This window comes from Trachypithecus francoisi, unplaced genomic scaffold (assembly GCF_009764315.1).
Source record: "Trachypithecus francoisi isolate TF-2019V2 unplaced genomic scaffold, Tfra_2.0 Lachesis_group0, whole genome shotgun sequence".
Classification (NCBI taxonomy): domain Eukaryota; kingdom Metazoa; phylum Chordata; class Mammalia; order Primates; family Cercopithecidae; genus Trachypithecus; species Trachypithecus francoisi.
This window is the reverse complement of record NW_022681453.1, coordinates 57974400-58001235: the sequence shown is the minus strand read 5'-3', so window position 1 is coordinate 58001235 and position 26836 is coordinate 57974400. Positions and strand designations below refer to the sequence as shown.

General features: G+C 44.3%; 1 protein-coding gene across 1 annotated transcript in view; it reads right to left on the bottom strand.

Annotated features, from left to right (window-relative positions):
* The window catches only part of LOC117078145 (FYVE, RhoGEF and PH domain-containing protein 5-like), a 67081-nt gene extending 48665 nt beyond the window's left edge, over positions 1–18416 (bottom strand). Inside the window, 10 exon segments of the mRNA XM_033201637.1 lie at positions 14127–14268; positions 14271–14492; positions 14800–14959; positions 15245–15678; positions 15681–15771; positions 15773–15908; positions 16068–16159; positions 16222–16445; positions 16448–17575; positions 18173–18416. Coding sequence (XP_033057528.1) covers positions 14127–14268; positions 14271–14492; positions 14800–14959; positions 15245–15678; positions 15681–15771; positions 15773–15908; positions 16068–16159; positions 16222–16445; positions 16448–17575; positions 18173–18416 — 2873 coding nt within the window.
* Between the last annotated feature and the right edge of the window lie 8420 nt (positions 18417–26836).

The window sequence follows — 26836 nt, the reverse complement described above, 5'->3', positions numbered from 1 at the left end:
ATAAACTTAAAGTACAGGCATGGAAAAAGGCATTTAATGCAAATGGATACCAAAAGCAAGCAGGATAGCTATTCTTATATCAAACAAAACGAACTTTAAAGCAACAGCAGTTAAAAGAGTCAAAGACCTGGAAAATTGGGTAACTCCCACCCTAATACTGCGCTTTACCAAGGGTCTTAGCAAACGGCACACCAGGAGATTATATCCCACACCTGGCCCAGAGAGTCCCACGCCCATGGAGCCTCCCTCATTGCTAGCACAGCAGTCTGAGATCTAATTGCAAGGTGGCAGCGAGGCTAGGGGAGGGGCGCCCGCCATTGCTGAGGCTTAAGTAGTAAACAAAGCCAGCTGGAAGTTCAAGTTGGGTGGAGCCCACCACAGCTCAAGGAGGCCAGCCTGCCTCTGTAGACTCCTTCTCTGGGGACAGGGCATAGCTAAACAAAAAGCAGCAGAAACCTCGGCAGAGGTAAATGCCCCTGTCTCACAGCTTTGAAGAGAGCAGTGGATCTCCCAGCACAGAGGTTGAGATCTGAGAATGGACAGACTGCCTGCTTAAGTGGGTCCCTGACCCCTGAGTAGCCTAACTGAGAGATATCCCACACTAGGTGCAGACCGACACCTAACACCTCACACGGCGGGGTACACCCCTGAGACGAAGCTTCCAGAGCAAGAATCAGACAGCAACACTCGCTGTTCAACAATATTCTATCTTCTGCAGCCTCTGCTGCTGATACCCAGGCAAACAGGGTCTGGAGTGGACCTCAAGAAAACTCCAACAGACCTACAGCTGAGGGTCCTGACTGTTAGAAGGAAAACTAACAAACAGAAAGGACACCCACACCAAAACCCCATCAGTACGTCACCATCATTAAAGACCAAAGGCAGATAAAACCAAAAAGATGGGGAAAAAGCAGTGCAGAAAAGCTGGAAATTCAAAAAATCAGAGTGCATCTCCCCCTCCAAAGGAATGCAGCTCATTGCCAGCAACGTAACAAAGCTGGATGGAGAATGACTTTGACAAGTTGAGAGAAGAAGGCTTCAGTCAATCAAACTTCTCAGAGCTAAAGGATGAACTATGTAACCAGCGCAAATAAACTAAAAATCTTGAAAAAGGAATGGATGAATCGATAACTAGAATAATCAATGCAGAGAAGACCTTAAAAGAACTGATAGAGATGAAAACCATAACACGAGAACTATGTGACAAATGCACAAGTTTCAGTAACCAACTCGATTAACTGGAAGAAGGAGTATCAGCAATTGAAGATCAAATGAATGAAATGAAGCAAGAAGAGAAGTGTAGAGAAAAAAGAGTAAAAAGAAATGAACAAAGCCTCCAACAAATTTGGGATTATGTGAAAAGACTAAATCTACATCTGATTGGTGTGCCTAAAAGTGACAGGGAAGATGGAACCAAGTTGGAAAACACTCTGCAGGATATCATCCAGGAGAACTTCCCCAACCTAGTAAGGCAGGCCAACATTCAAATTCAGGAAATACAGAGAACGCCACAAAGATACTCAAGAAGAGCAACTCCAAGACACATAACTGTCAGATTCACCAAAGTTGAAATGAAGGAAAAAATGTTAAGGGCAGCCAAAGAGAAAGGTCGGGTTACACAAAAAGGGAAGCCCATCAGACTAACAGCAGATCTCTCGGCAGAAACTCTCCAAGCCAGAAAAGAGTGGGGGCCAATATTCAACATTCTTAAAGAAAAGAATTTTCAACCCAGAATTTCATATCCAGCCAAACTAAGTTTCATAAGTAAGGAGAAATAAAATCCTTTAAAGACAAGCAAATGCTTAGAGATTTTGTCACCACCAGGCCTGCCCTACAAGAGATCCTGAAGGAAGCACTAAACATGGAAATGAACAACAGTTGCAAATGGAAAGGAACAACAGTTACAAGCCATTTCAAAAACATATCAAAATGTAAAGTTCATCGATGCTAGGAAGAAACTGCATCAACTAGCAAGCAAAATAACCAGCTAATATCATAATGACAGGGTCAGGTTCACATATAAAAATATTAACCTTAAATGTAAATGGACTAAATTGTCCAATTAAAAGACACAGACTGGCAAATTGGATAGAGTCAAGACCCATCAGTCTGCTGTATTCAGGAGACACATCTCACATGCAGAGACACATAGGCTCAAAATAAAGGGATGAAGGAAGATCTACCAAGCAAATGGAAAACAAACAAACAAACAAAAAAGCAGGGTTTGCAATCCTAGTCTCTGATAAAACAGACTTTAAACCATCAAAGATCAAAAGAGACAAAGAAGGCCATTACATAATGGTAAAGGGATCAATTCAACAGGAAGAGCTAACTATCCTAAATATGTATGCACCCAATACAGGAGCACCCAGATTCATAAAGCAAGTCCTTAGAGACTTACAAAGAGACTTAGACTCCCATACAATAATAATGGGAGACTTTAACATCCACTGTCAACATTAGACAGATCAACGAGACAAGAAGTTAACAAGGATATCCAGGAATTGAACTCAACTCTGCACCAAGTGGACCTAATAGACATCTACAGAACTCTCCACCCCAAATCAACAGAATATACATTCTTCTCAGCACCACATCGCACTTATTCCAAAATTGACCACATAATTGGAAGTAAAGCACTCCTCAGCAAATGTTAAGAGAACAGAAATTACAACAAACTGTCTCTCAGACCACAGTGCAATCAAACTAGAATTCAGGACTAAGAAACTCAATCAAAACCGCTCAACTACATGGAAACTGAACAACTTGCTCCTGAAGGACTACTGGGTACATAACGAAATGAAGGCAGAAATAAAGATGTTCTTTGAAACCAATGAGAACAAAGATACAACATACCAGAATCTCTGGGACACATTTAAAGCAGTGTGTAGAGGGAAATTTATAGCACTAAACGCCCACAAGAGAAAGCAGGAAAGATCTAAAATTGACACCCTAACATCACAGTTAAAAGAACTAGAGAAGCAAGAGCAAACACATTCAAAAGCTAGCAGAAGGCAAGAAATAACTAAGATCAGAGCAGAACTGAAGGAGACAGACACAAAACACCCTCCAAAAAAATCAATGAATCCAGGAGCTGGTTTTTTGAAAGATCAACAAAATTGATAGACTGCTAGCAAGACTAATAAAGAAGAAAAGAGAGAAGAATCAAATAGACCCAATAAAAAATGACAAAGGGGATCTCACCACCAACCCCACAGAAATACAAACTACCATCAGAGAATACTATAAACACCTCTACACAAATAAACTAGAAAACCTAGAAGAAATTGATAATTTCCTGGACACTTACACTCTCCCAAGACTAAACCAGGAAGAAGTTGAATCCCTGAATAAACCAATAGCAGGCTCTGAAATTGAGGCAATAATTAACAGCCTACCAACCAAAAAAATTCCAGGACCAGACAGATTCACAGCCAAATTCTACCAGAGGTACAAGGAGGAGTTGGTACCATTCCTTCTGAAACTATTCCAATCAATAGGAAAAGAGGGAATCCTCCCTAACTCACCCTTTTACGAGGCCAACATCATCTTGATACCAAAGCCTGACAGAGATACAACAAAAAAAGAGAATTTTAGACCAATATCCCTGATGAACATCGATGCAAAAATCCTCAACAAAATACTGGCAAACTGAATCCAGCAGCACATCAAAAAGCTTATCCATCATGATCAAGTGGGCTTCATCCCTGGGATGCAAGGCTGGTTCAACATTACAAATCAATAAACGTAATCCAGCATATAAACAGAACCAAAGAAAAAAACCACATGATTATCTCAATAGATGCAGAAAAGGCCTTTGACAAAATTCAACAGCCCTTCATGCTAAAAACTCTCAATAAATTCGGTATTGATGGAATGTATCTCAAAATAATAAGAGCTATTTATGACAAACTCACAGCCAATATCATACTGAATGGGCAAAAGCTGGAAGTAGTCCCTTTGAAAACTGGCACAAGACAGGGATGCCCTCTCTCACCACTCCTATTCAACATAGTGTTGGAAGTTCTGGCTAGGGCAATCAGGCAAGAGAAAGAAATAAAGGGTATTCAGTTAGGAAAAGAAGAAGTCAAATTGTCCCTGTTTGCAGATGACATGATTGTATATTTAGAAAACCCCATTGTCTCAGCCCAAAATCTCCTTAAGCTGATAAGCAACTTCAGTGAAGTCTCAGGATACAAAATCAATGTGCAAAAATCACAAGCATTCTTATACACCAGTAACAGACAAACAGAAAGCCAAATCATAAATGAACTCCCATTCACAATAGCTTCAAAGAGAATAAAATACCTAGGAATCCAACTTACAAGGGATGTAAAGGACCTCTTCAAGGAGAACTACAAACCACTGCTCAGTGAAATAAAAGAGGACACAAACAAATGGAAGAACATACCATGCTCATGGATAGGAAGAATCAATATTGTGAAAATGGCCATACTGCCCAAGGTAATTTATAGATTGAATGCCATCCCCATTAAGCTACCAATGACTTCCTTCACAGAATTGGAAAAAACTGCTTTAAAGTTCATATGGAACCAAAAAAGACCCCAAATTGCCAAGACAATCCTAAGTCAAAAGGACAAAGCTGGAGGCATCACGCTACCTGACTTCAAACTATACTACAAGGCTACAGTAACCAAAACAGCATGGTACTGGTACCAAAACAGAGATATAGACCAATGGAACAGACCAGAGCCCTCAGAAATAATACCACACATCTACAGCCATCTGATCTTTGACAAACCTGACAAAAACAAGAAATGGGGAAGGATCCCCTATTTAATAAATGGCGTTGGGAAAATTGGCTAGCCATAAGTAGAAAGCTGAAACTGGATCCTTTCCTTACTCCTTATATGAAAATTAATTCAAGATGGATTAGAGACTTAAATGTTAGACCTAAAACCATAAAAATCTTTTTTTTTTTTTTTTTTTTTTGAGGCGGAGTCTCGCTCTGTCGCCCAGACTGGAGTGCAGTGGCCGGATCTCAGCTCACTGCAAGCTCCGCCTCCCAGGTTTACGCCATTCTCCTGCCTCAGCCTCCTGAGTAGCTTGGACTACAGGCGCCCGCCACCTTGCCCGGCTAGTTTTTTTTGTATTTTTAGTAGAGACGGGGTTTCACCGTGTTAGCCAGGATGGTCTCGATCTCCTGACCTCGTGATCCGCCCATCTCGGCCTCCCAAAGTGCTGGGATTACAGGCTTGAGCCACCGCGCCCGGCCTAACCATAAAAACTCTAGAAGAAAACCTAGGTAGTACCATTCAGGACATAGGCATGGGCAAGGACTTCATGTCTAAAATACCAAAAGCAATGGCAACAAAAGCCAAAATTGACAAATGGGATCTAATTAAACTAAAGAGCTTCTGCACAGCAAAAGAAACTACCATCAGAGTGAACAGGCAACCTACAGAATGGGAGAAAATGTTTGCAATCTACTCATCTGACAAAGGGCTAATATGCAGAACCTATAAGGAACTCAATCAAATTTACAAGAAAAAAACAACCCCATCAAAAAGTGGGCAAAGGATATGAACAGATACAGCCAACAGACAGATGAAAAAATGTTCATCATCACTCTCCATCAGAGAAATGCAAATCAAAACCACAATGAGATACCATCTCACACCAGTTAGAATGCCAATCATTAAAAAATCAGGAAACAACAGGTGCTGGAGAGGATGTGGAGAAATAGGAACACTTTTACACTGTTGGTGGGACTGTAGACTAGTTCAATCATTGTGAAAAACAGTGTGGCGAATCCTCAAGGATCTGGAACTAGAAATACCATTTGACCCAGCCATCCCATTGCTGGGGATATACCCAAAGGATTATAAGTCATGCTGCTATAAAGACACATGCACACGTTTGTTTATTGCGGCACTATTCACAATAGCAAAGACTTGGAATCAACCCGAATGTCCACCAGTGACAGACTGGATTAAGAAAATGTGGCACACATACACCATGGAGTACTATGCGGTCATAAAAAAGGATGAGTTCATGTCCTTTGTAGGGACATGGATGCAGCTGGAAACCATCATTCTCAGCAAACTATTGCAAGAACAGAAAACCAAATACCGCCTGTTCTCACTCATAGGTGGGAATTGAACAATGAGATCACTTGGACACAGTAAGGGGAACATCACACATTGGGTCCTATTGTTGTGGGGAAGGGAGGAATAGCATTGGGAGATATACCTAATGTAAATGACAAGTTAATGGGTGCAGCACACCAACATGGCACATGTATACATATGTAACAAACCTGCACATTGTGCACAGGTACCCTAGAACTTAAAATATAATAATAAAAAAAAAGAGAGACAAAGAGAGACATTATACAATGGTAAAAAGCCTTGTCCAACAGGAAAATATCACAATCATAAACATATATGCACCTAACACTGGAGCTCCCAAATTTATAAAACAATGACTAACAGACCTAATAAATGAGATAGACAGCAACACAATAATAGAGGGGGACTTTAATACTCCACTGACAGCACTAGACAGGTCATCTAACAAAGAAACAATGGATTTAAACTATACCTTAGAACAAATGGACTTAACAAACATACAGAACATTTCATCCAACAACAGCATAATACATTCTATTCAACAGCGCATGAAACTTTCTCCAAGATAGACCACGTTATAGGCCATAAAATGAGCCTAAATAAATTTAAGAAAATTGAAATTATATCAAGCACTCTCTCAGACTACAGTGGAATAAACCTGGAAATCAACTCCAAAAGGAACCTTCAAAACCATGCAAATATATGGATATTAAATAACCTGTTCCTGAATGAGCACTGGGCCAAAAACAAAGTCAAGATGGAAATTTAAAAATTCTTCGAATTGAATGACAATAATGACACCAACCTATCAAAACCTCTGGGATACAGCTAAGGTGGTACTAAGAGGAGATTTCATAGCCCTAAATGCCTACATCAAAAAGTCTAAAAGAGGACAATCTAAAGTCACACCTCAAGTAAATAGAGAAACTAGAACAAACCAAACCCAAACCCAACAAAAGAAAGGAAATAACCAAGATCAGAGCAGAACTAAATGAAATTGGAACAAAAAAGTACAAAAAAAAAAGTACAAAAGATAAATGAAACAGAAAGCTGGTTCTTTCTTTGAAAAGATAAATAAAATTGATAGACCATTAGTAAGATTAAGGAAAGAAGACAGAAAATCCAAATAACCTCACTAAGAAATGAAACAGGAGATATTAGAGCTGACACCACTGAAATCAAGGCTACTATGATCATTCAAGGCTACTATGAACACCTTAATGCACATAAACTAGAAAACCTAGAAGAGATGGATGACTTTCTGGAAAAATACAACACTCCTAGCTTAAATCAGGAAGAATTAGATATCCTGAACAGACCAATAACAAGCAGTGAGATTGAAATGGTAATTTTAAAATTACCAACAAAAAAAGGGTCCAGGACCAGAAGGATTCACAGCAGAATTCTACCAGACATTCAAAGAATTGGTACCAATCTTTTTGACATTATTCCACAAGATAGAGAAAGAAGAAACCCTCCCTAATTCATTCTATGAAGCCAGCACCACCCTAATACCAAAACCAGGAAAGGACACAACCAAGAAAGGAAACTACAGACCAATATCCTTGATGAACATTGATGCTAAAATCCTTAACAAAATACTAGCTAACTGAATCCAACAACATATCAAAAAAAAAAAAAATGTACCATGATCAAGTGGGTTTCATACCAGGGATGCAGGGATGGTTTAACATATGCAAGTCAATAAATGTAATACACCACATGAACAGAAGTAAAAACAAAAATCACATGATCATCTCAATCGATGCAGAAAAAGCATTCAACAAAATCCAGCATCCCTTTATGATTAAAACTCTCAGTACAATCAGCATACAAGGGACATACCTTAATGTAATAAAAGCCATCTATGACAAACCCACAGCCAACATAATACTGAAAACAGAAAAGTTGAAAGCATTCCCCCTGAGAATGGGAAAAGAGAAGGATGCCCACTCTCACCACTCTTCTTTACAGTACTGGAAGTCCTAGCCAGACCAATCAGACAACAGAAAGAAATAAAGGGCATTCAAATAGGCAAAAAGGAAGTCAAACTGTCACTGTTTGTGGATCGTATGATTGTTTACCTTAAAAACCCTAAGGATTCCTCCAGAAAGCTCCTAGAACTGATAAAAGAATCCAGCAAAGTTTCCAGATACAAGATTAATGTACACAAATCAGTAGCTCTTCTATACATCAACAGCGACCAAGTGGAGAATCAAATCAAGAACTCAACCCCTTTTACAGTAGCTGCAAAAATGAATAAATAAATAAATTACTTCGGAATATACCTAACAAAGGAGTCGAAAGACCTCTATAAGGAAAACTACAAAACACTGCTGAAAGAAATCATAGACGACACAAACAAATGGAAACATATCCCATGCTCATGGATGGGTAGAATCAATATTGTGAAAATGACCGTACTGCCAAAAGCAATCTACAAATTCAATGCCATCCCCATCAAAATACCACCATCATTCTTCACAGGGTTACAAAAAAAATTCTAAAGTTCATATGGAACCAAAAAAGAGCCTGCATAGCCAAAGCAAGACTAAGTAAAAAGAAAAAATCTGGAGGCATCACATTACCTGATTTCAAGCTATATTACAAAGTCATAGTCACCAAAACGGCATGGTACTGGTACAAAAACAGGCACATAGATCAATGGAACAGAATAGAGAACCCAGAAATAAACTCAAAACTTACAGCCAACTGATCTTCAACAAAGCAAACAAAATCATAAAGTGGGGAAAGCGCACCCTTTTCCACAAATGGTGCTGGGATAATTGGCTAGCCACATGTAGGAGACCAAAACCGGATCCTCATCTCTCACCTTATACAAAAAATTAACTCAAGATAAATTAAGGACTTAAACCTAAGACTTGAAACTATAAAAATTCTAGAAGATAACATTGGAAAAACCTTTCTAGATATTGGCTTAGGTAAGGATTTCATGACCAAGAACCCAAAAGCAAAGGCAATAAAAACAAACACAAACAGCTGGGACCTAATTAAACTAAAGAGCCTTTGCATGGCAAAAGGAACAGTCAGCAGAGTAAACAGACAACCCACAGCGTGGGAGAAAATCTTCACAATCTATACATCCAACAAAGAACTAATATCCAGAATCCACAAGGAACTCAAACAAATCAGTAAGAAAAACCAAACAATCCCATCAAAAAGTGGGCTAAGGATATGAATAGACAGTTCTCCAAAGAAGATATACAAGTGGCCAACAAACATATGAAAAAATGTTCAACATCACTAATGACCAGGGAAATGCAAATCAAAACCACAATGTGATACCACCTTACTCCTGCAAGAATGGCCATAACACCCCACCCCCACCCCCCAAAAATTTGATGTTGGTGTGGACGCAGTGAAAAGGGAGCGCTTCTACACTGCTGGTGGGAATGTAAACTAGTACAGTAATTATGGAAAACAGTGTGGAGATTCCTTAAGTAGAACTACCATTTGATCCAACAATCCCACTACTAGGCATCTACCCAGAGGAAAAGAAGTCATTATTCAAAAAAGATACTTGCACACGCATGTTTATAGCAGCACAATTTACCATTGCAAAATTGTGGAACCAACCCAAATGCCCATCAATCAATAGTGGATAAAGAAACTGTGAGAGATACATATATATATTTGGTGTGTATATGCGTGTGTGTGTATATATACACCAAATATATACCAAAAAATACCATAATACCAAACTGATATATATATCACAGTTTATTATATATAATATACATACCAAATAACACCATATTACCAAACTGTGATATATACATATGACAGTTATTATACATATCACAGTTTATATATAATATATATACCAAATAATACCATATTACCAAACTGTGATATATATATCACTGTTTATTTTATATATATATATATATATCACAGTTTATTTTTTATATACATATGATGGAATACTATGCAGCCATAAAAAGAAATGAATTGACAGCATTTGCAATGAATGACCTGGATGAGACTGGAGACTATCATTCTAAGTGAAGTAACTCAGGAATGGAAAACCAAGCATCATACATTCTCACTGATATGTGGGAGCTAAGCTATGAGGATGCAAAGGCATAAGAATAATACAATGGACTTCGGAGACTTGGGGAAAGAGTGGGAGGGGGCGGGGGATAAAAGACTACAAATCTGGTGCAGTGTATACTGCTCAGGTGATAGGTGCACCAAAATCACAAATCATCACCAAAGAACTTAGGTAATCAAATACCACCTGTGCCTCAATAACTTATGGAAAGATAAAAAAAAAAAACTATGACAAGAAACATCAGAAACCTGACTGTATTTATTACCTGTAGCCTTATTAAGAGTTCAAGTGACCCCAAAGGGAAATCTGCAGCTCGGCCCTTTTAAAATAATGTAGGAAAGGCCTTTCTTAACTATAGACCTCCTAATAAACATAAATACTTTCAGGCTACAAAATTATGTAATCAACTTAGGATAAGTGCAAAAAGTGCAAAAAAAAAAAATTCCATATTTAAGGAATATGATTTCCATATTCCTTAAATATGGAAATCAAAGACTCCCTTCCCCTACTAAGGAAGAGAATTTTGTTACAACCAGCTGGGAGATTAGGTCCTATTCAAAACATGAAAGAAAGGATCCCCAGCAGATCAACTTTCCCCAAAATGTAAGCGACCTTATCAAGTTCTCCTAAGTATCCCAACTGCAGTTAAACTTCTGAAAACACACAGCTGGGGCCACCTATCTCAAATTAAACCTGTCTCTCATAAAAAGTCTCACAGGCCGACGGAACATGGAACACTAATCACGTTTATTCCTGTAAGCCAATCAGTGACCTCCAACTCCTGTTCAAAAAAAATACAAGAGATGGGTAACATAAATATATGGATTGACATTCTACTTTTGGGTGTAAGTTGGAATCACGCAGAGAGTATTTTATTTACGGAGTATTTTATTTACTGAGTGGGCACAGACTTTAGCCTCTCTACAAAATCAAACTGTCGGGTATGTGGGAAATTGCTCCCTTTCTCCATTTCCAGGTGGCCCTGGCATATTCAACTGGCCAACTTAAGTTTATGGGGATTTTATTATGATTGGACATTATAAACATAGCCCCTCTTTTCCCATGTATCATAGCCACAGGGCCTTAGCCCCTTCCCCTCCTATGAAGAAACAAAACAGCATCCTTCTAATCTAATTAAAAAACAGCTAAATTCCACCCCAACTTTAGGTTATGCTATACATAATGAACTTGGGCAAATGACAGCTATTCAAGTGCAGGCATCAGGCAAAGCACCTATATGTTTTAAAAGGCACAGCAGTCACCACCAAACTGGAACCCATAATATGGGATGGCTGTCACCTGTAATCAGATCCTTCTTTTAACAGATCAAATGTGGATGGGATGGCAAGACAATTTCCCAAAAATAAGTGCCTACCCTTCTCCTTGGGATGGTTATGGGCTTGCAGAACTCATGGCTGGCCATATTTACCTTATAACTGGACTAAAAGGTATACATGGGGTCATCCTTATCTCCAGAGATCTATCCTCACCAAATTGGACTGTCTCCCATCTAACTGGGAAATTGTGAAAGCTCACCATAGGCAACAAAACGGTTCTATTGGAAGGCTGTATTTTCCCCACAGGTAGCTACAATCAGTATCGAGTTACAAGGTGAAGCCTTAGTGAAGCACATGGCTGCAGTTTTCAGTAATACACCCTAGGCCCTTACCCTCCTGAGGAAACTTCTCCGATTAGGCAGGTAGTCTTACAAAACCATATGGCTTTGGACATTTTAACAGCAGCCCAAGGGGGGAACTGTGCTTTAATTAAAACCGAATGTTGTGTGTATGTTCCAGACTATTCACATAATATTACCCAGACTATAGAAGCTTTAGACACTCATATCTGTGCCATTAATGTGCAATCAGTCAACCCTTTATCAGCTTGGTTCCAACAACTGCCCAGTTCTTGGGGCAAGACCCAGGCTGAATAGGGGCGATGATATTCCTGCCCCTGTTTAGTTTACTTGGAATAATTTTACATATTTTGCTTTGCTGTTGTGGTTGTACTCTTTGTGTAGAAATGCAAGACAAGCTCACTCAATGCTTTCTTAAACACTTACTGATCTGCCAGACATCACCTTTTGTCAGAACTCGGGAGTTATAAACAACCTTAACCATACCAACGCTGTCTAACTGAGCTTCTCTCTACCCTGAATGCAAGAGACCCTAATTTAGGCAGGAATATCATCGCCCCTATTCAGCCTGAAAAAGTTACAGAAGACAGATCTTCATCCCTCTGCAACCCCCAGGATTAAAGGTCCTTTTGTAAAGGGAAGGGGGAGATATGTCAGAGGCATTCAAACCAGAGCAACTCCATTTTGAGTGAGGGCTAGGAAAATGAGGCTTAGACTTGCTGGACTGCGTTCCCAAAAGGTTAGACATTCCTAGCCCCTAGATGTTTACAGTTAAGGGAACAAATTAATAATGTTTACTAAACAAACCCAGACTTGGGAGTGTCCAGATATTCGGATATCTGGAGAACAAAGGCATTCCTAATTTGCTTTAAAAATAATAATATTAATTATTGCAAAATATACTAATTAAGAAAATTAATCCTTTATCACAAACCCTTGTAGCAGAGCACATCTCCCGAGAATCTTTATCATATATATACACACACACATATATATACATATATACACATATATATGTATATATATACACACATATATACATGGTACAAGCATTGTACCTATGGTGGATGCATTCCTCCTCTTTTAGTAATGCCCTACTCTTTCTATGGAGTAGCTGTGCTTTCACTACTTTCTTAATAAAATTGCTTTTACTTGGCACTGTAGACTCACCCTAAATTCTTTCTTGCACAAGATCCAAGAACTGTCTCTTGGGGTCTGGACTGGGACCCCTTTCCTGTAACAGCACCATTAGCTCTTTGTTTTTCTTTGTTTTTTTTGAAACTGAGTCTCGCTCTGTCACCCAGGCTGGAGTGCAGTGGTGCAGTGTTGGCTCACTGCAACCTCCGCCTCCCCGGTTCAAGCGATTCTTGTGCCTCAGCCTCCTGAGTAGCTGGGATTACAGGTGCCTGCCACCACGCCTGGCTAATTTTTGTATTTTTAGCAGAGACAGGGTTTCACCATGTTGGCCAGGCTAGTCTCGAACTCCTGAACTCAAATGATCCACCTGCCTCAGCCTCCCCAAGTGATGGGATTTCAGGGGTGAGCCACACCATTAGCTCCTTAAGCAATTCAAATAAAATTTCTTTTCTAGTTCTGTATTGAGTACAGCATATATTTACTCAATACAAAGTATCAATATCAATTTAGGCTATTTTCCTGATAGTGAAAGATCTTTAGTTTGGCAAGATTCCAAAACTTTCTCTCTTGGTGACACTCTCAGAGCGGAGTCACAAAGCCATCTACCTAGGAGATATGAGAACTGTTCCCCAAATAATTTAAATAAAAATGCTCTCTTTGGGAGGCGGGTGGATCACCTGAGGTCAGGAGTTCGAGACCAGCCTGGCCAACATGGTGAAACCCCTTCTCTACTAAAAATATAAAAATTAGTTGGGCATGGTGATGAGTATCTGTAATCCAAGCTACTCGGGAGGCTGAGGCAGGAGTATTGCTTGAACCCAGGAGACGGAGTTTGCAGTGAGCTGACACAGTATCACTGCACTCCAGCCTGGGTGACAAGAATGAGACTGTCTCAAAAAAAAAAAATACTCTTACGTGTACCATATTTGGCATTTTATACACTGCTTTTACATAGAATATCTACTCTGATATTCTTAAATATCTGCTGTGAGGTAGCATGAATCCTGTTTCATGGATGAAGTAACTAGGGCTCAGAGACGTAAAGCCACTCACTCACCCCAGGTCAATGCAGCTAGTGGGAAACAGAGCCTGAGGCTGGAAAGCAAGTCCATCTGTCCCCCACACCCATGCTGCCTTTTGAATAGTTACAGCTACCAAACAAGAAAGGAAATAGAATGTCAGGTACCTTTCTGCTTGCTGGCCCGTGTTCTGCTGTTTGCTCTCGAAGGCATTGAAGCTGCTCATGTCCACGTAGCCATCGTTTTCATTTGCTGTGGACAGGGATCTGCTCTGATCTTCAAACAGCTTCCTAAATATGCCAGCCCTGCAGGCCTCCGGGGCAGAATCTGGATATTCTCGTAGTCCGAGTTCATGGCTGGAATGTTCTCATAGTCTGAAGTGTCAGTGCTGGGGAAGGAGATAGATGGTGGCTTGGCCAGTGGCAAGGGCAGGAAGGGCGGCCGGGAGCGGTCTTTGAAGGACTCCACTCTGGACACTATCCTGCTGAAGGGGACAGCTTTCCTCTTGCCATCTCTATAAAAGATGAGGGAGGGCCGCGCGTGGCTCAAGCCTGTAATCCCAGCACTTTGGGAGGCCGAGACGGGCGGATCACGAGGTCAGGAGATCGAGACCATCCTGGCGAACACGGTGAAACCCCGTCTCTACTAAAAATACAAAAACAGCCGGGCGAGGTGGCGGGCGCCTGTAGTCCCTCTACTCGGGAGGCTGAGGCAGAGAATGGCGTAAACCTGGGAGACGGAGCTTGCAGTGAGCTGAGATCCGGCCACTGCACTCCATCCGGGCGACAGAGCGAGACTCTGCCTCAAAAAAAAAAAAAAAAAAAAAAAAGATGAGGGAGGAGGGGGATTCAGAAGCCTGGAGCTTCCCAGTTGGAGACTTAAGCTGAGGGGAGTTACTGGGGTTTCTCTGGTCAACTTCCAGAATCCTGGAAGGCCCGTGGCAGCTGGATTCTGAAGAGGACCTGGAGGAAGACACCTTCACGTGCAATTTACTCTCCGTCTTTTTTTTTTTTGAGACGGAGTCTCACTCTTGTTGCCCAGGCTAGAGTGCAATGGCACAATCTCGGCTCACCACAACCTCCGCCTCCCAGGTTCAAGTGATTCTCCTGCTTCAGCCTCCCAAGTAGCTGGAATTACAGGTGTGTGCCACCATGCCTGGCTAATTTTTGTATTTTTAGTAGAGACAGGGTTTCACTATGCTGGCCAGACTGCTCTCCAACTCCTGACATTACGTGATCTTCTCGCCTCTGCTTCCGAAAGTGCTGGGATGACAGGCGTGAGCCACCATGCCTGGTCTCTCCATCTTCTTCTTAAACATCAGTGCCAGGAACTGCTTAAAGGATGACTTCTTCTTGCACTTGTCCGAGAAGTCACTCTCGATAAGGAGCAAGGGAGAGCTCTTTGTGATGGGCTTAATGCTGATGCAGGACAGGTCAAAAGGAAGTGGGATGTCGACCATGGAAGAAGGCGTGGAGGTGCCGCTGGACGGAAGGTGGTTTCTCTGGGAGAAACTCCCAGACAGGACAGAGAGATGTTCCTCTTTCCTCTTTATCCTGTGGTCATCTAACCCTGATCCTCCTGGCTCCCAGTTCACAGAGATGGGAACAGGAATCTCTTGGCCTTCCATGGAAAACAACCGAGGGTATAAAGTGAAGGCCCTGGGCTTTGCTGGCAAGGCCCTACTGGCTTCCAGGGGCTTCCCTTCCAGTGATAAAAGCTATTTCCTGCCTCCTCTGCAGCACCTCTGATGCCAGGGGCTGAGGAACCTACCTCAGATTTGGTTTCTTTGGTGGCAGTTTCTGGGATGGTTTCTGGACCCCTTCCCAAAGTGGGGCCAGGCCCTTGTGCCAATGTTCTTCCTGTCCACGGAGACCAGGCTACCTTCTGCTTCACAGTTCATTTCTTCTTTTGAGCCATAATAACCCAGGGCATCCAATGCAGCCTGCCCTCTTCCAGGGGCTGCCAGACTGGCAGGCCCCCTCCCATCACATAGGGGTTGGCCAGTGTGTCATCAACGACCTCCTCCTCCTCTTCCCCCTCCACCTCCTGGGAGGCTTACTCCCATCACATAGAAGCTGGCCAGCGTGTCATCCATGGCCTCCTCCTACTCCTCCTCCTCCCCTCCTCCTCCTGGCAGGCCCACTCCCATCACATAGGGGTTGGCCAGCACGTCATCCACGAAGACCTCCTCCTTCTCCTCCTTCTCCTCCTTCTCCTCCTCCCCCTCCCCTACTCCTCTCCCACCTTTTCCTTTGGCAGGACCACCACATCAGGGGCTGTAGGACCCTCTGCTGCTCCATCTTGCAGGGAGCCATGCTGGCTACACAAAGCCCCGACCACGGGGTCTTCCTCCGCACACAGCCCCAACTTTGGTGCCTGCTCTGATTCTAAGCCTTTCATTGACTCAGAAAGAGGAGAACAGCTCTCACTACAAAAAGAAGTGCTCTCGGTTGGGAAGAACTCGTAGGGGCTTCCTGTGAGAGAAAAAAGTTGTCCATACAGTTGTTCTGGAAAAGGATGATCTGGCAGCTCTCCTCTGCAGGCTCATCCTGTGCGCAGTCCTCCAGGGTGGCAGCTGCCACTTTTTGGTTGGTTTCCTCCTCGTGGTCAGGAGGTTCACTGAAGTCAACCTGCTCCCCAACTGTGACACCTGTGGCTTCTTCCCATCCCTCCTCAAGAACCTCAGGGCTGTCTGTGGCCATCTCTGCCTCCTGGACCCCCATGGCCGGCTCCTTCTCAGGAGGCTCCTTGCTGGCTTCCTCAGCATCCTGTCCCATGTCCTCGGTGGGCCTGTCAGGACCCAAACCCTCATCTGCCCCTGCTGGGTCTGTGCTGGCACAGCCTTCCTCATCATACTCCTCTGCCTCCCAGGGGATGTCGGGGGGCTCATGCTCCTCTCCATGGACGTGAGGCAGGAGGAGGTCGCTCTGGAAGACTGCCTCTACAGCCCAAGGCCCACCATCCTCCAGGCTGCACTCCCTGTGTGGCTGCACCAGTTTCTCTTCCTCCTCACTTCTAGATACCTGCTCCAGTGTCCCTAGCTTAGGGCCACAGCCCTCTCCTTGGTCCTCAGGAGCGAGGTCTGCGCCTTCCTCACCCTCCCTGCTCAATGATACTGCAGCTAGGGCAGCAGTCACTGCCGAGTCCTCCCCAGCTCCTGTCCCCTCCAGGCCACATGCCTCACCTCCCTCCTCACGCTCCTCTTCCTCTTCCCCAGAGGCCTCAGGAGACACCAGGGCTGCATTCCCTGCACTGCCCCCATCCTTGGGTTCATCCTGTCTCAGCAGAGCCCTTGGGACTACAATGTAATCCTCATCAGTCTCTGACTCAGAGCACTTCGGGATGGACTGGGGCCCTTCATCAAGCCCCCTGTCTACACAGAGCAGCCGCCCATTGCTGCATTTGTTCAAGCTGTCATTCAGGTACACACTGGCTCTCCACTCATTTGGGGCAGTCAGCCTGGGCTTGGGGGCAACGGTGGGCTTCGGACCCCTGAACACGGAGTTTGGACTGTGAAGACTATCAGGCCTGGGTGAGGAAGGGAATCTGGGCACAGTCACTGGTGTCAGTGGACTGGTAGTCTTTGGCTTGGGAGCAACAGGTGGTTTTGGCAAATCTAGAGGACAAAAATAGAGAAAAGGAGAAAAAGTACGATTAACTTTATTTCCATTCAGAGTCTCCTACACACCACTTGCAGGTGACGCTGCAGATTGTTCCATCTGCCCATGTGAAGCCCATCTCCCACGCTTTGTGTTAGGCTTATGCCCTCCACCAGGATCTTTAAAATCCCTTGATTTTCCACTAAAGATTCATTCTGCAAACAAGGTGAACAGACCTTTCTTCTACACACAGCCCAACTAATGAAAATCAACCACATGAAATCCTGTGCTCCTCAAATGAAGTGTCCGGGTTAGTGCATTCATTCATCCAGCAGCTACTGATAAACACTTTCTATGAGCCAGCGACCACGAGAAAAGGCTGAACTTGCCCTCACCCTCCCTGCTGCCCTCATGGAGCTTACATTCCCCCCTTCTACAGCTACTCCATTGGGTACCCACTAGCTACACACATAGCACTGCAGAAGGCAAGGTCTCCTAGGGTCAAGAGAAGACAGACTCTGCTGAGAACTCACTGTTAAGTTAGAATAACTGGAGGGTAGATCCGGGGACCCTTGGAATATTATGACTGAATAGCCACCATCTCATCCCTTCACAAATGACACACCAAAAGGTTTGAAACAGTGATGTGTGCTTCTGCTGGGGGTCATGTCTGGAATCTGCATGCTTCAGGACTGTGTCCAACCAAGCCTCAGTCAGGTGGGGCCCCTGAGAAGGGAGCAAGGCCTGTCTGCAGCGTCTGAGAGTGGAGGGCAAGGGTTTGGGGACCCGATCAAGTCGCTTTTGAGAAAGGGACGTCTTTCTCCCTTGTGGGGGTACCCTCACTCTGTGGACAGCCATGAGAGTGGGATACGAGCTCACACGGCCAGGGGGCGGCCTCGCCAAGGTTGAGGGGGTCCCTGAGGCGGGGCGATTTGGCAGGGGTGGACCCCGATTCTCGGCGAGGGGGCTCCGGAGCCATGCATGCTTCGGCCGAGGCCGAGCAGCACCGGAAGGTCGGGGAATCCTGGGAAGCTCGTCCCGGGCGCCCCGGGAGCTCCAACTTCGAGCGCCCGGCCCGGGCCCCCGGCGCACCTGCCTTGGCGCCGCCAGAGGTCGCGGGGGCGGCGGCCGGGACAGCGCGCGGCCTCACGTCCCCTCAGGTTCAGGGCTCCTTACCAGCACTCTGCATTCTGGCCGTCGGGCCTTCGCCTGCGCCTCTGCCGCACTTCCGTTCCCTCCTAGACGTTTCCTCCGTCCCCAAAAGGAAGGACTTTGTTTTTGTTTTTGTTTTCCTGCTGAGTTAGGGATCCAAAGAACCAAGGGTCGGGGCGTCCCTGCGCACATTTAAAGGGGCGGTGGCTGTGGGCACCGCAGGAGGCTCGTGAGGTTGGAGGGACCAGAACTCATCGAGTTGGACTTCTGGGATGTTCCTGGCTCCTTCGCCCAGCGGACCTTCTATCCCTTTATTTTTAAGTCTGCGCTGAGCACGGAACAAGACAGCCCCAAATTCTTGCCTTCATGGAGCTTAGACGGGAGGAAGTCGCTGGAAACACCATTTCAAAGCGAGGGAGGGAAACCAGGGCAATGGAGCTCAGCAATGGCTCTCAGGGCGCCACGCATTCTTGGGGCCCTCCCCAGCCTCACTTAATCAGAAACCCCGTGTTTCACCAAACCCTCCAGGTTTGAGAACCACTGAAGTAGAGAATGGGTGGTCAAGGAAAGCCTCCCTGAGGAGGTGACATTGGTAAGGGAGATCCTTTTAATGAGGAGCCTTTCCTTATTCACTCAGCACACACCGCGCAGCCCCTCACAGGTACCTGCCTGGTGCTCGGCGACATAGATGACTCAGACTAAGCCTCCACCTCCCAGGAGTTCCCAGTCTGCTTATCCACATAGACACAGGCAGATAGTTCTGCTACCCCGAGGCTCGTGCTGGGATGGGAACGCACAGGTGCCTGTGGGAGCTCAGAGGAGGACCCCAGTGCGGAGGGTTCCACCAGAGGAGAGGCCTTCCCAGTAGGAGGAATTGCTGGGGCAAAGACTTCGCCGAGGTGGGACAAGGCCTGGCCTGCTGGAGGAGTGTCCAGAGGTGGTGCTGGAGGCAGATCTGATTTCTCCAGCTGTAAAATTAGGAACTGAACTTGATCCTTTCAAAGCCCTTTCCATTTCTAAGCCACCACAGATTCCTTAATTCTCCAGCCTTTTGTGGAGAAATACTTGTGACTTGAATAGAAAATCTGGTGTTACTTAGACAGGCTCTTGATACATTTTATGGGTCCATGCATGGAGGTGTGGCAGGGATGGAGATGGAGGTGATGGTGGAGGTGGCAGAGGTGGTGAAGGTGGTAGTAGCAGAAACAGAGATGGTGGAGGTGATGTTGGAGGTGAAGGAGGCAGAGGTGGTAGTAGATACTAGTGGTGGTGGAGAGGAGGTCGAGGTGGTGGTGGTGGTGATGGTCGAAAGGGTAACTGACGTAGTTGTGGAAATTGTGGTGCAGCTGGAGGGCATATTTAGTGGAATAATTGGAAGTGGTGGAATTGACAGATGACGTGGACATGGTGGAACTGGAAGAGGTGAAGGAGATGGTGAACATGGAACAGGTGATGAAGTGGATTGAGTTGATGGAGGTGGTATAGATGACAGAGGTGGTGGAGATGGTGGAGTTGAGGGAGGTGGTGCAGGTGACAGAGGCAGTCGAGTGGAGGTGGGAGTGGATTAAGTTGATGGAGGTAGTATAGGTGATGGAGTCAAGGGAGGTGGTGGAAAGGATTGAGTTGATGAAGGTGGTGTAGGTAATGGAGTCAAGGGAGGTGATGGAGGTCGTGGAGCAGGTATATCTGTGTTTAAATGTGCATACAAATGAATGAGTGGATAAATTGCTTCAATGTTTGATGGAAAAAGAAAGTATGTTTTTAAAACTTGAGCTTGTTTCTGAGATTAGCAATAAAAGCAAAATACCCTAGAATCCGCAGGGTGGGAGCCTCAGATAATTCAATTCACCACCAGTGTTACTCTTCACTGTTGGCCCGTGCAAAGGAGAAGGGAGGACAAGAGGGACAAGGCTTTGCTAAGTCCTTTCCACTACTGTTGAATTTGGGCTTGAGGCTAAGCAAAGTCTACTTAAAAAGATCATAGCACCAAGGCCAATTGGGAAAATCACAGGTCTGAGCTTGTGCAGCTGAAGCCATACAATAGTGTGGAGTGATGGGCTGTGAAGTTGAAATGCTTATTCCTTTGTCTGCTGTTCCTAACAAGAGAAAATGGATGGGAGACACTGTTGGCTTTACAAACACCCACTGCCAATACTGGTGGTTGTATTTATGGGACTTAGCCACAGCCACTCACTGAATTCAGGGGGAGTAACTATAAATACCCACAAAAGACATGATGTGTGGGGGTGGTGACCATCATCGCTACTTTCTTGAGCCTTTAACATATGTATTCATCCCAAGAATTCTATAAAGGAGTTATTATATCCCCATTTCACAGATGGAAAAAAAACCGAGACCCAGAGAGGGGAAGTGACTTGCCCTTACAGCCCAGTCAGGACTTGCATCCCATTCACCCATTTACTACTCTGTGAATGCTTGCAGTCTGTGGCTTTGCCTTTTGGCGGCAAGAGCCTCTCTGCCCTTTTCTGGAGGAGGCTGGAAGGTGAAGGACAGGAACCTCTAAGGCAGATGCCAGCAGTGTTGACATCTGAGCAGGCTTTCCCTCTCTTCCCCTTTCTTTTTGCTGTTTCCATCCTGCCCTCTATCTACTTTGGATGATCAGAAGGCCAGCAGCTGCCAGCAACCTTGCAGTGAAAACCCAGCAGGAGTGTTGGAAGTGGGGGTCAAGGGGACCATCACCATCCAAGGACCAGTCAGGTGTCCACCTCAGAGCCTGCTGGGTGACAGAGCTGTGCCCATGCCCAGCTTTGGTCCCAGAAGTTGGGATCAAAGGAACCTGGACATCCAGTGCATCAGCCAGGTGAGGAGACAGGTAGTGGCACTAATAACAGGCAGTCATAGCAATGACAGTAATAAATGCTGACAGCAGATGCCTGCGGAGCACCTGCTCTGTGCTCCACCCTTTCCATACATCTCATGACATATGGAGGCTGGGCAGGGCCAGCTCAGAGTTTTTATCACTGGGTGGGATTCCAAGGTCTGTGGAGGAAGTGGACATCCTCTTCTTCCAGGCAGCCAGTTTTTTCCTTGCCTTGGCCTGTTTGGCTTTTTCCCAAGGCTGCATTTCAAAACAGCCCCTCCTGGCTGCCGGGATGTGGGCACAGCTCTGTCACACACCCAGCAGCAGGGGCAGCTGGCCCTAGGCTTCCTGCCCCTCTCTGGGCATGTGGATTGGAGGAAAACAGCCCTCAAGCCTTCTTCAAAATAGGGAACTGCTCTCCCTGCTTCCTGAAGGGCAAGAACTGTCCCCATGGCAACCATGGGATGAAGAGGCCATATTAACCTTTCTGAGGGCAGGCCTGGCTGAGAGCCTCTTAACTAACCCCTCCTGGGCGTGGCACTGTACAGGTGACAAGGGGAGTCACATCTCCCAAAGGACATCCCCTAGTCTCACCACCATTCCAAGGGAAAGGCAAGGTTGAGATGTTATACGCATTGGATGAAGGGCAACTTTGAGGAGAACTCAGAGTGGTGGACAGCACAAGGATTTTGGATTTTATTCTCATAACAACGTGGAGCTGTAGAGGAGGTAAAGCAGATGAGGGACAGATTCTTTTTAAAAAATATTTATTTATTTATTTTTAAATTATACTTTAAGTTCTGGGGTACATGTGCAGAACGTGCAGGTTTGTTACATAGGTACACATGTGCCATGGTGGTTTGCTGCACCCATCAATCCGTCACCTACATTAGGTATTTCTCCTACTGCTATCCCTCCCTTAGCCCCCCACCCCCCAACAGGCCCTGGTGTATGATGTTCCTCTCCCTGTGTCCATGTGTTCTCATTGTTCAACTCCCACTTGAGTGAGAACATGCAGTGTTTGGTTTTCTGTTCTTGTGTTAGTTTGCTGAGAATGATGGTTTCCAGTTTTATCCATGTCCCTGCAAAGGACATGAACTCATCCTTTTTAATGGCTGCATAGTATTCCATGGTGTATATGTGCCACATTTTCTTTATCCATTCTATCATTGATGAGCATTTGGGTTGGTTCCAAGTCTTTGCTATTGTGAATAGTCCCGCAATAAACATATGTGTGTGTTGTCTTTATAGTAGGATTTATAATTCTTTGGGTATATACCCAGTAATGGGACTGCTGGGTCAAATGGTATTTCTGGTTCTAGATCCTTGAGGAATCATCACACTGTCTTCCACAATGGTTAAATTGCCATTAACAGTGTAAAAGCATTCCTATTTCTCCACATCCTCCCCAGCATCTGTTGTTTTCTGACTTTTTATTGATATTCTAACTCACATTTTGAAAGTTTTCCATCTGGCCGTGGGCACTGGTGGGATTTAGTGCAGAGTGACAGGGACTTGGTACTCTGAAAGGTGTTTTTTTCTGGGGGACTTTGCCCTGCAAACCCTGGAGAGATCTGAGTCATGGGGAGAGGTAGTCATTTATTGTTGCGGAGGGCAGAGGAGGGTGGAGACTCTGTGAAGCATTGGGGTTAATTCTTCATTAAACATTTGATACAATTTATCAGTGGTGAATCCTTCTGGTTTGGGGTTTTCCTTGTGGGATTTTTTTTGATTACCAAATGCATCTCTTTATTTGTTGTATTTCTGTTCCGACTTTCTATTTTATTAACAGCTTTGTTGGTTTATAAATGACAAAATAAAGTATACATACTTAAAGCACACACATTGATAAATATCAGCATGTGGACCACATGTGACGCAGAAACCACAGCCACCCCACAGCTCCCCTGTGCCCTTTTATTATCCCAGCTTCCTGCATCTTCATGGCTCCAAGGTGCACCTTCAGACACTCGCTCATCTCTGTTTTGTTGTTTGAAGTTTTAAATTCAAAGCTCCAGTTTTATGTGTCTGATTTGAATTAGATCCTTGTGTTATCTCAGTAGTTATAGGGTTAAATTGTCTATTGTATACTTCTTAGTAACATGTTTCAAAGTAAATAGGCTTAACAGAAAAAGCATAACCCCATATGATTAAATGAACCTAGAAAGCATATCCCCTATGATGGGATTAATCATTTTAAAAAGGATATGCTCATCTTAAGAGACATTATGCATTACTGAATAATTAGGGATTTTTTGTCCTTCTCCCACATGGATGTTCAGACTTTGATCATTCATTTTTCAGTACTGACTAGCAGCACTGAAGGACTGATGGTGGCACAGCCATTGTCCACCAGCATCTGGACTCAATGACAGACTGGATCAATGTTCCACACCAGTCCTGAGGAAGAGGTGACAACGCAGTCCAAAATGTACACATTCACAAAGCAACTCACGAGCAGAAGAATGGTCTGTGTGGCCATTTTTTCTGGGGGTGCTTTTGGAGAAAGGTTGGTGCTGTGAAAATGCTGGGACTGCCTGTTATGCCTGGACAAGAGAATCACCATGTATCCACTGGAGAGGGCCATGAGCCCTGCAAGGGAGACATCCTGAAATGTCATCAGTATGAAAATTGTCTGCCCAAGGAAGCAACTCAGGGGCCAAACAGAGCAGGATTGAGTGACAAATGTAAGGCTATTTGAGGCAACATTTTTGATGGGAAGAGTGGAGACTCAGAAGCTTCCCCTAATGGAAATGTGGAAGACCCACAGGAAGAGAAAGCAATGTGGCTTGTGATGTGAGAATCTTTGAACATTGCCAAACAGGAGCTTCTGGGGTTACAGGTGATGGCTGGGAGGACACTCAGCAGGCAGGTGGTGGAAATGGAGAGGCCTCTCATCAACCTGTACATGTACATAACTGACTTATGTTTGATGTCATTCCCTGAATCCTGAGACGCGAAAATATCTGTAGCTATGAACTCTGTGGGTAGCAGCAATATGATATGGGTTAGAGCCACATGACCAATGATCAGGTCAGTGGGCTTGATTCTGTGCTTGAGAAGGCATGTGAGGACGTGGAAAAGAAGAAGCATGGCATTGGCCGAGATCCCAATGCCAACTTCAGAGAAAGCAGCATTTCTTATGGCTATGAAACTGGAAAGTTTTTTGTTTTTATTCATCTTATGGGGAAAATAAGCACATACTGAATGTCTAAGAAGAAAAACAAGAAAAATTCTTTATTACAAATATTACCACTTCCTCCAATCTCAAACATTATTGCCATCATCAAAACACATGAATTAATCCTGATCCATCTTTTCTCCCTTCAGTACTGGACCCCCTCTTCACACCCTCCTGGAAGCCATCCCCACCCTCTCTCTTCTCCCATGACTACGCCATCATGGCTGGACCATGATTCCCATTGCTGGGTTTCCGCATTACTTTCATAGTACAACTCCCTATTATTAGGAAGGTATTTTCTTATTTTTACTGTAGTTCTACTTCTTCATAGGCAGAAGCAATGAGTTGTTTCCATTTGTATTTGCAGAAACCTGGTAAAGTTCCAGGTGCAGTACACAGGAAGAGCTCTACTATTTTTGGTGAATTCAATTCAGGAGAATTTCACAGACATGGAAATGAGACCCCCTCATACAATGAGTATCAATGGTATAGCCATGTATACAGTTATATTATCTCAGTGCTATCTTTATTTTGGTTCCTTTATTGCCAGGCAAATATATATATATTTTTTTGAGTCTCACTCTGTTGCCCAGGCTGGAGTGCACTCAACACCAGCCCGTGAAAGCAGCCAGGAGTGGGGCTTTACCCTGCAAATCTACAGGAATGGAGCTGCCCAAAGCCATGGGAGCCCATCTCTTACATCAGCAAGGCTTACATGTGCAAGGCTCATTGCAACCTGCAACCTTCTCCTACCTTCTCCTGGGCTCAGGCAATCATTCCACATCAGCCTCCTAAGTATCTGAGTATGATTAAATACTCTTAATCATAAGAGATTAGATGTTGGTAAGTGCGGACTCTGAAGTCAAATGCCTTAAACTAAACCCCCAAACTGACATTTACTAAATGTGTGACCTACAATTGTCACCTATACATCTAAACCCTGATTATCTCACCTATAAATACAAAGGATCATATTACTTACTTCTAGAGATGTTATGTATTAGTCTGTTCTCACACTGCTATAAAGAACTGCCCGAGACTGGGTTATTTATTTATTTATTTATTTATTTATTTTTTGAGACGGAGTCTCGCTCTGTCGCCCAGGCTGGAGTGCAGTGGCCGGATCTCAGCTCACTGCAAGCTCCGCCTCCCGGGTTTATGCCATTCTCCTGCCTCAGCCTCCCGAGTAGCTGGGACTACAGGCGCCCGCCACCTCGCCCGGCTAGTTTTTTGTATTTTTTTTTAGTAGAGACGAGGTTTCACCGTGTTCGCCAGGATGGTCTCGATCTCCTGACCTTGTGATCGGAGACTGGGTAATTTATAAAGGAAAGAGGTTTAATTGACTCACAGTTCTGCAGGGCTAGGGAGACCTCAGGAAACTTACAGTCATGACAGAAAGAGAAGCAAACACTTCCTTTTTCACATGGCAGCATCAAGGAGAAGTGCTGAGCAAAAGGGTGAAAAGCCTCTTATAAAACCATCAGATCTCATAAGAATTCACTTACTATCTCAAGAAGAGCATGTGGGTAACTGCCCCCATGATTAAATTACCTCCAACTGGGTCCCTCCCATGACACATGTGGATTATGGGAACTACAATTCAAGGTGAGATTTGGGTGGGGACAGAGCCAACTCATATCATTCTGCCCCAGCCCCTCCAAAATCTCATGTTCTCACATTTCAAAACACAATCATGCCCTTCCAACAGTCCCTCAAGTCTTAACTCATTCCAGCATTAACTCAAAAGTCCAAGTCCGAAGTCTCATCTGAGATGAGGCAAGTCCCTTCCACCTATGAGCCTGTAAAATCAAAAGCAAGTTAGTTACTTTCTAGATACAATGTGGGTACAGGAATTGGGTGAATACACCCATTCCAAATGGGAGAAATTTGCCAAAACAAAAGGGCCAAGGCCCCAAGTAAGTCAAAAATCCACCAGGGCAGCCAAATCTTAAAGCTCTGAAATGATCTCCTTTGACTCCATGTCTCATATCCAGGGCATGCTGATGTAAGAGATGGGCTCCCATGGCCTTGGGCAGCTCCACTCCTGTAGCTTTGCAGGGTAAAGCCCCACTCCTGGCTTCTTTCATGGGCTGGTGTTGTGTCTGCCACTTTTCCAGGTGCACA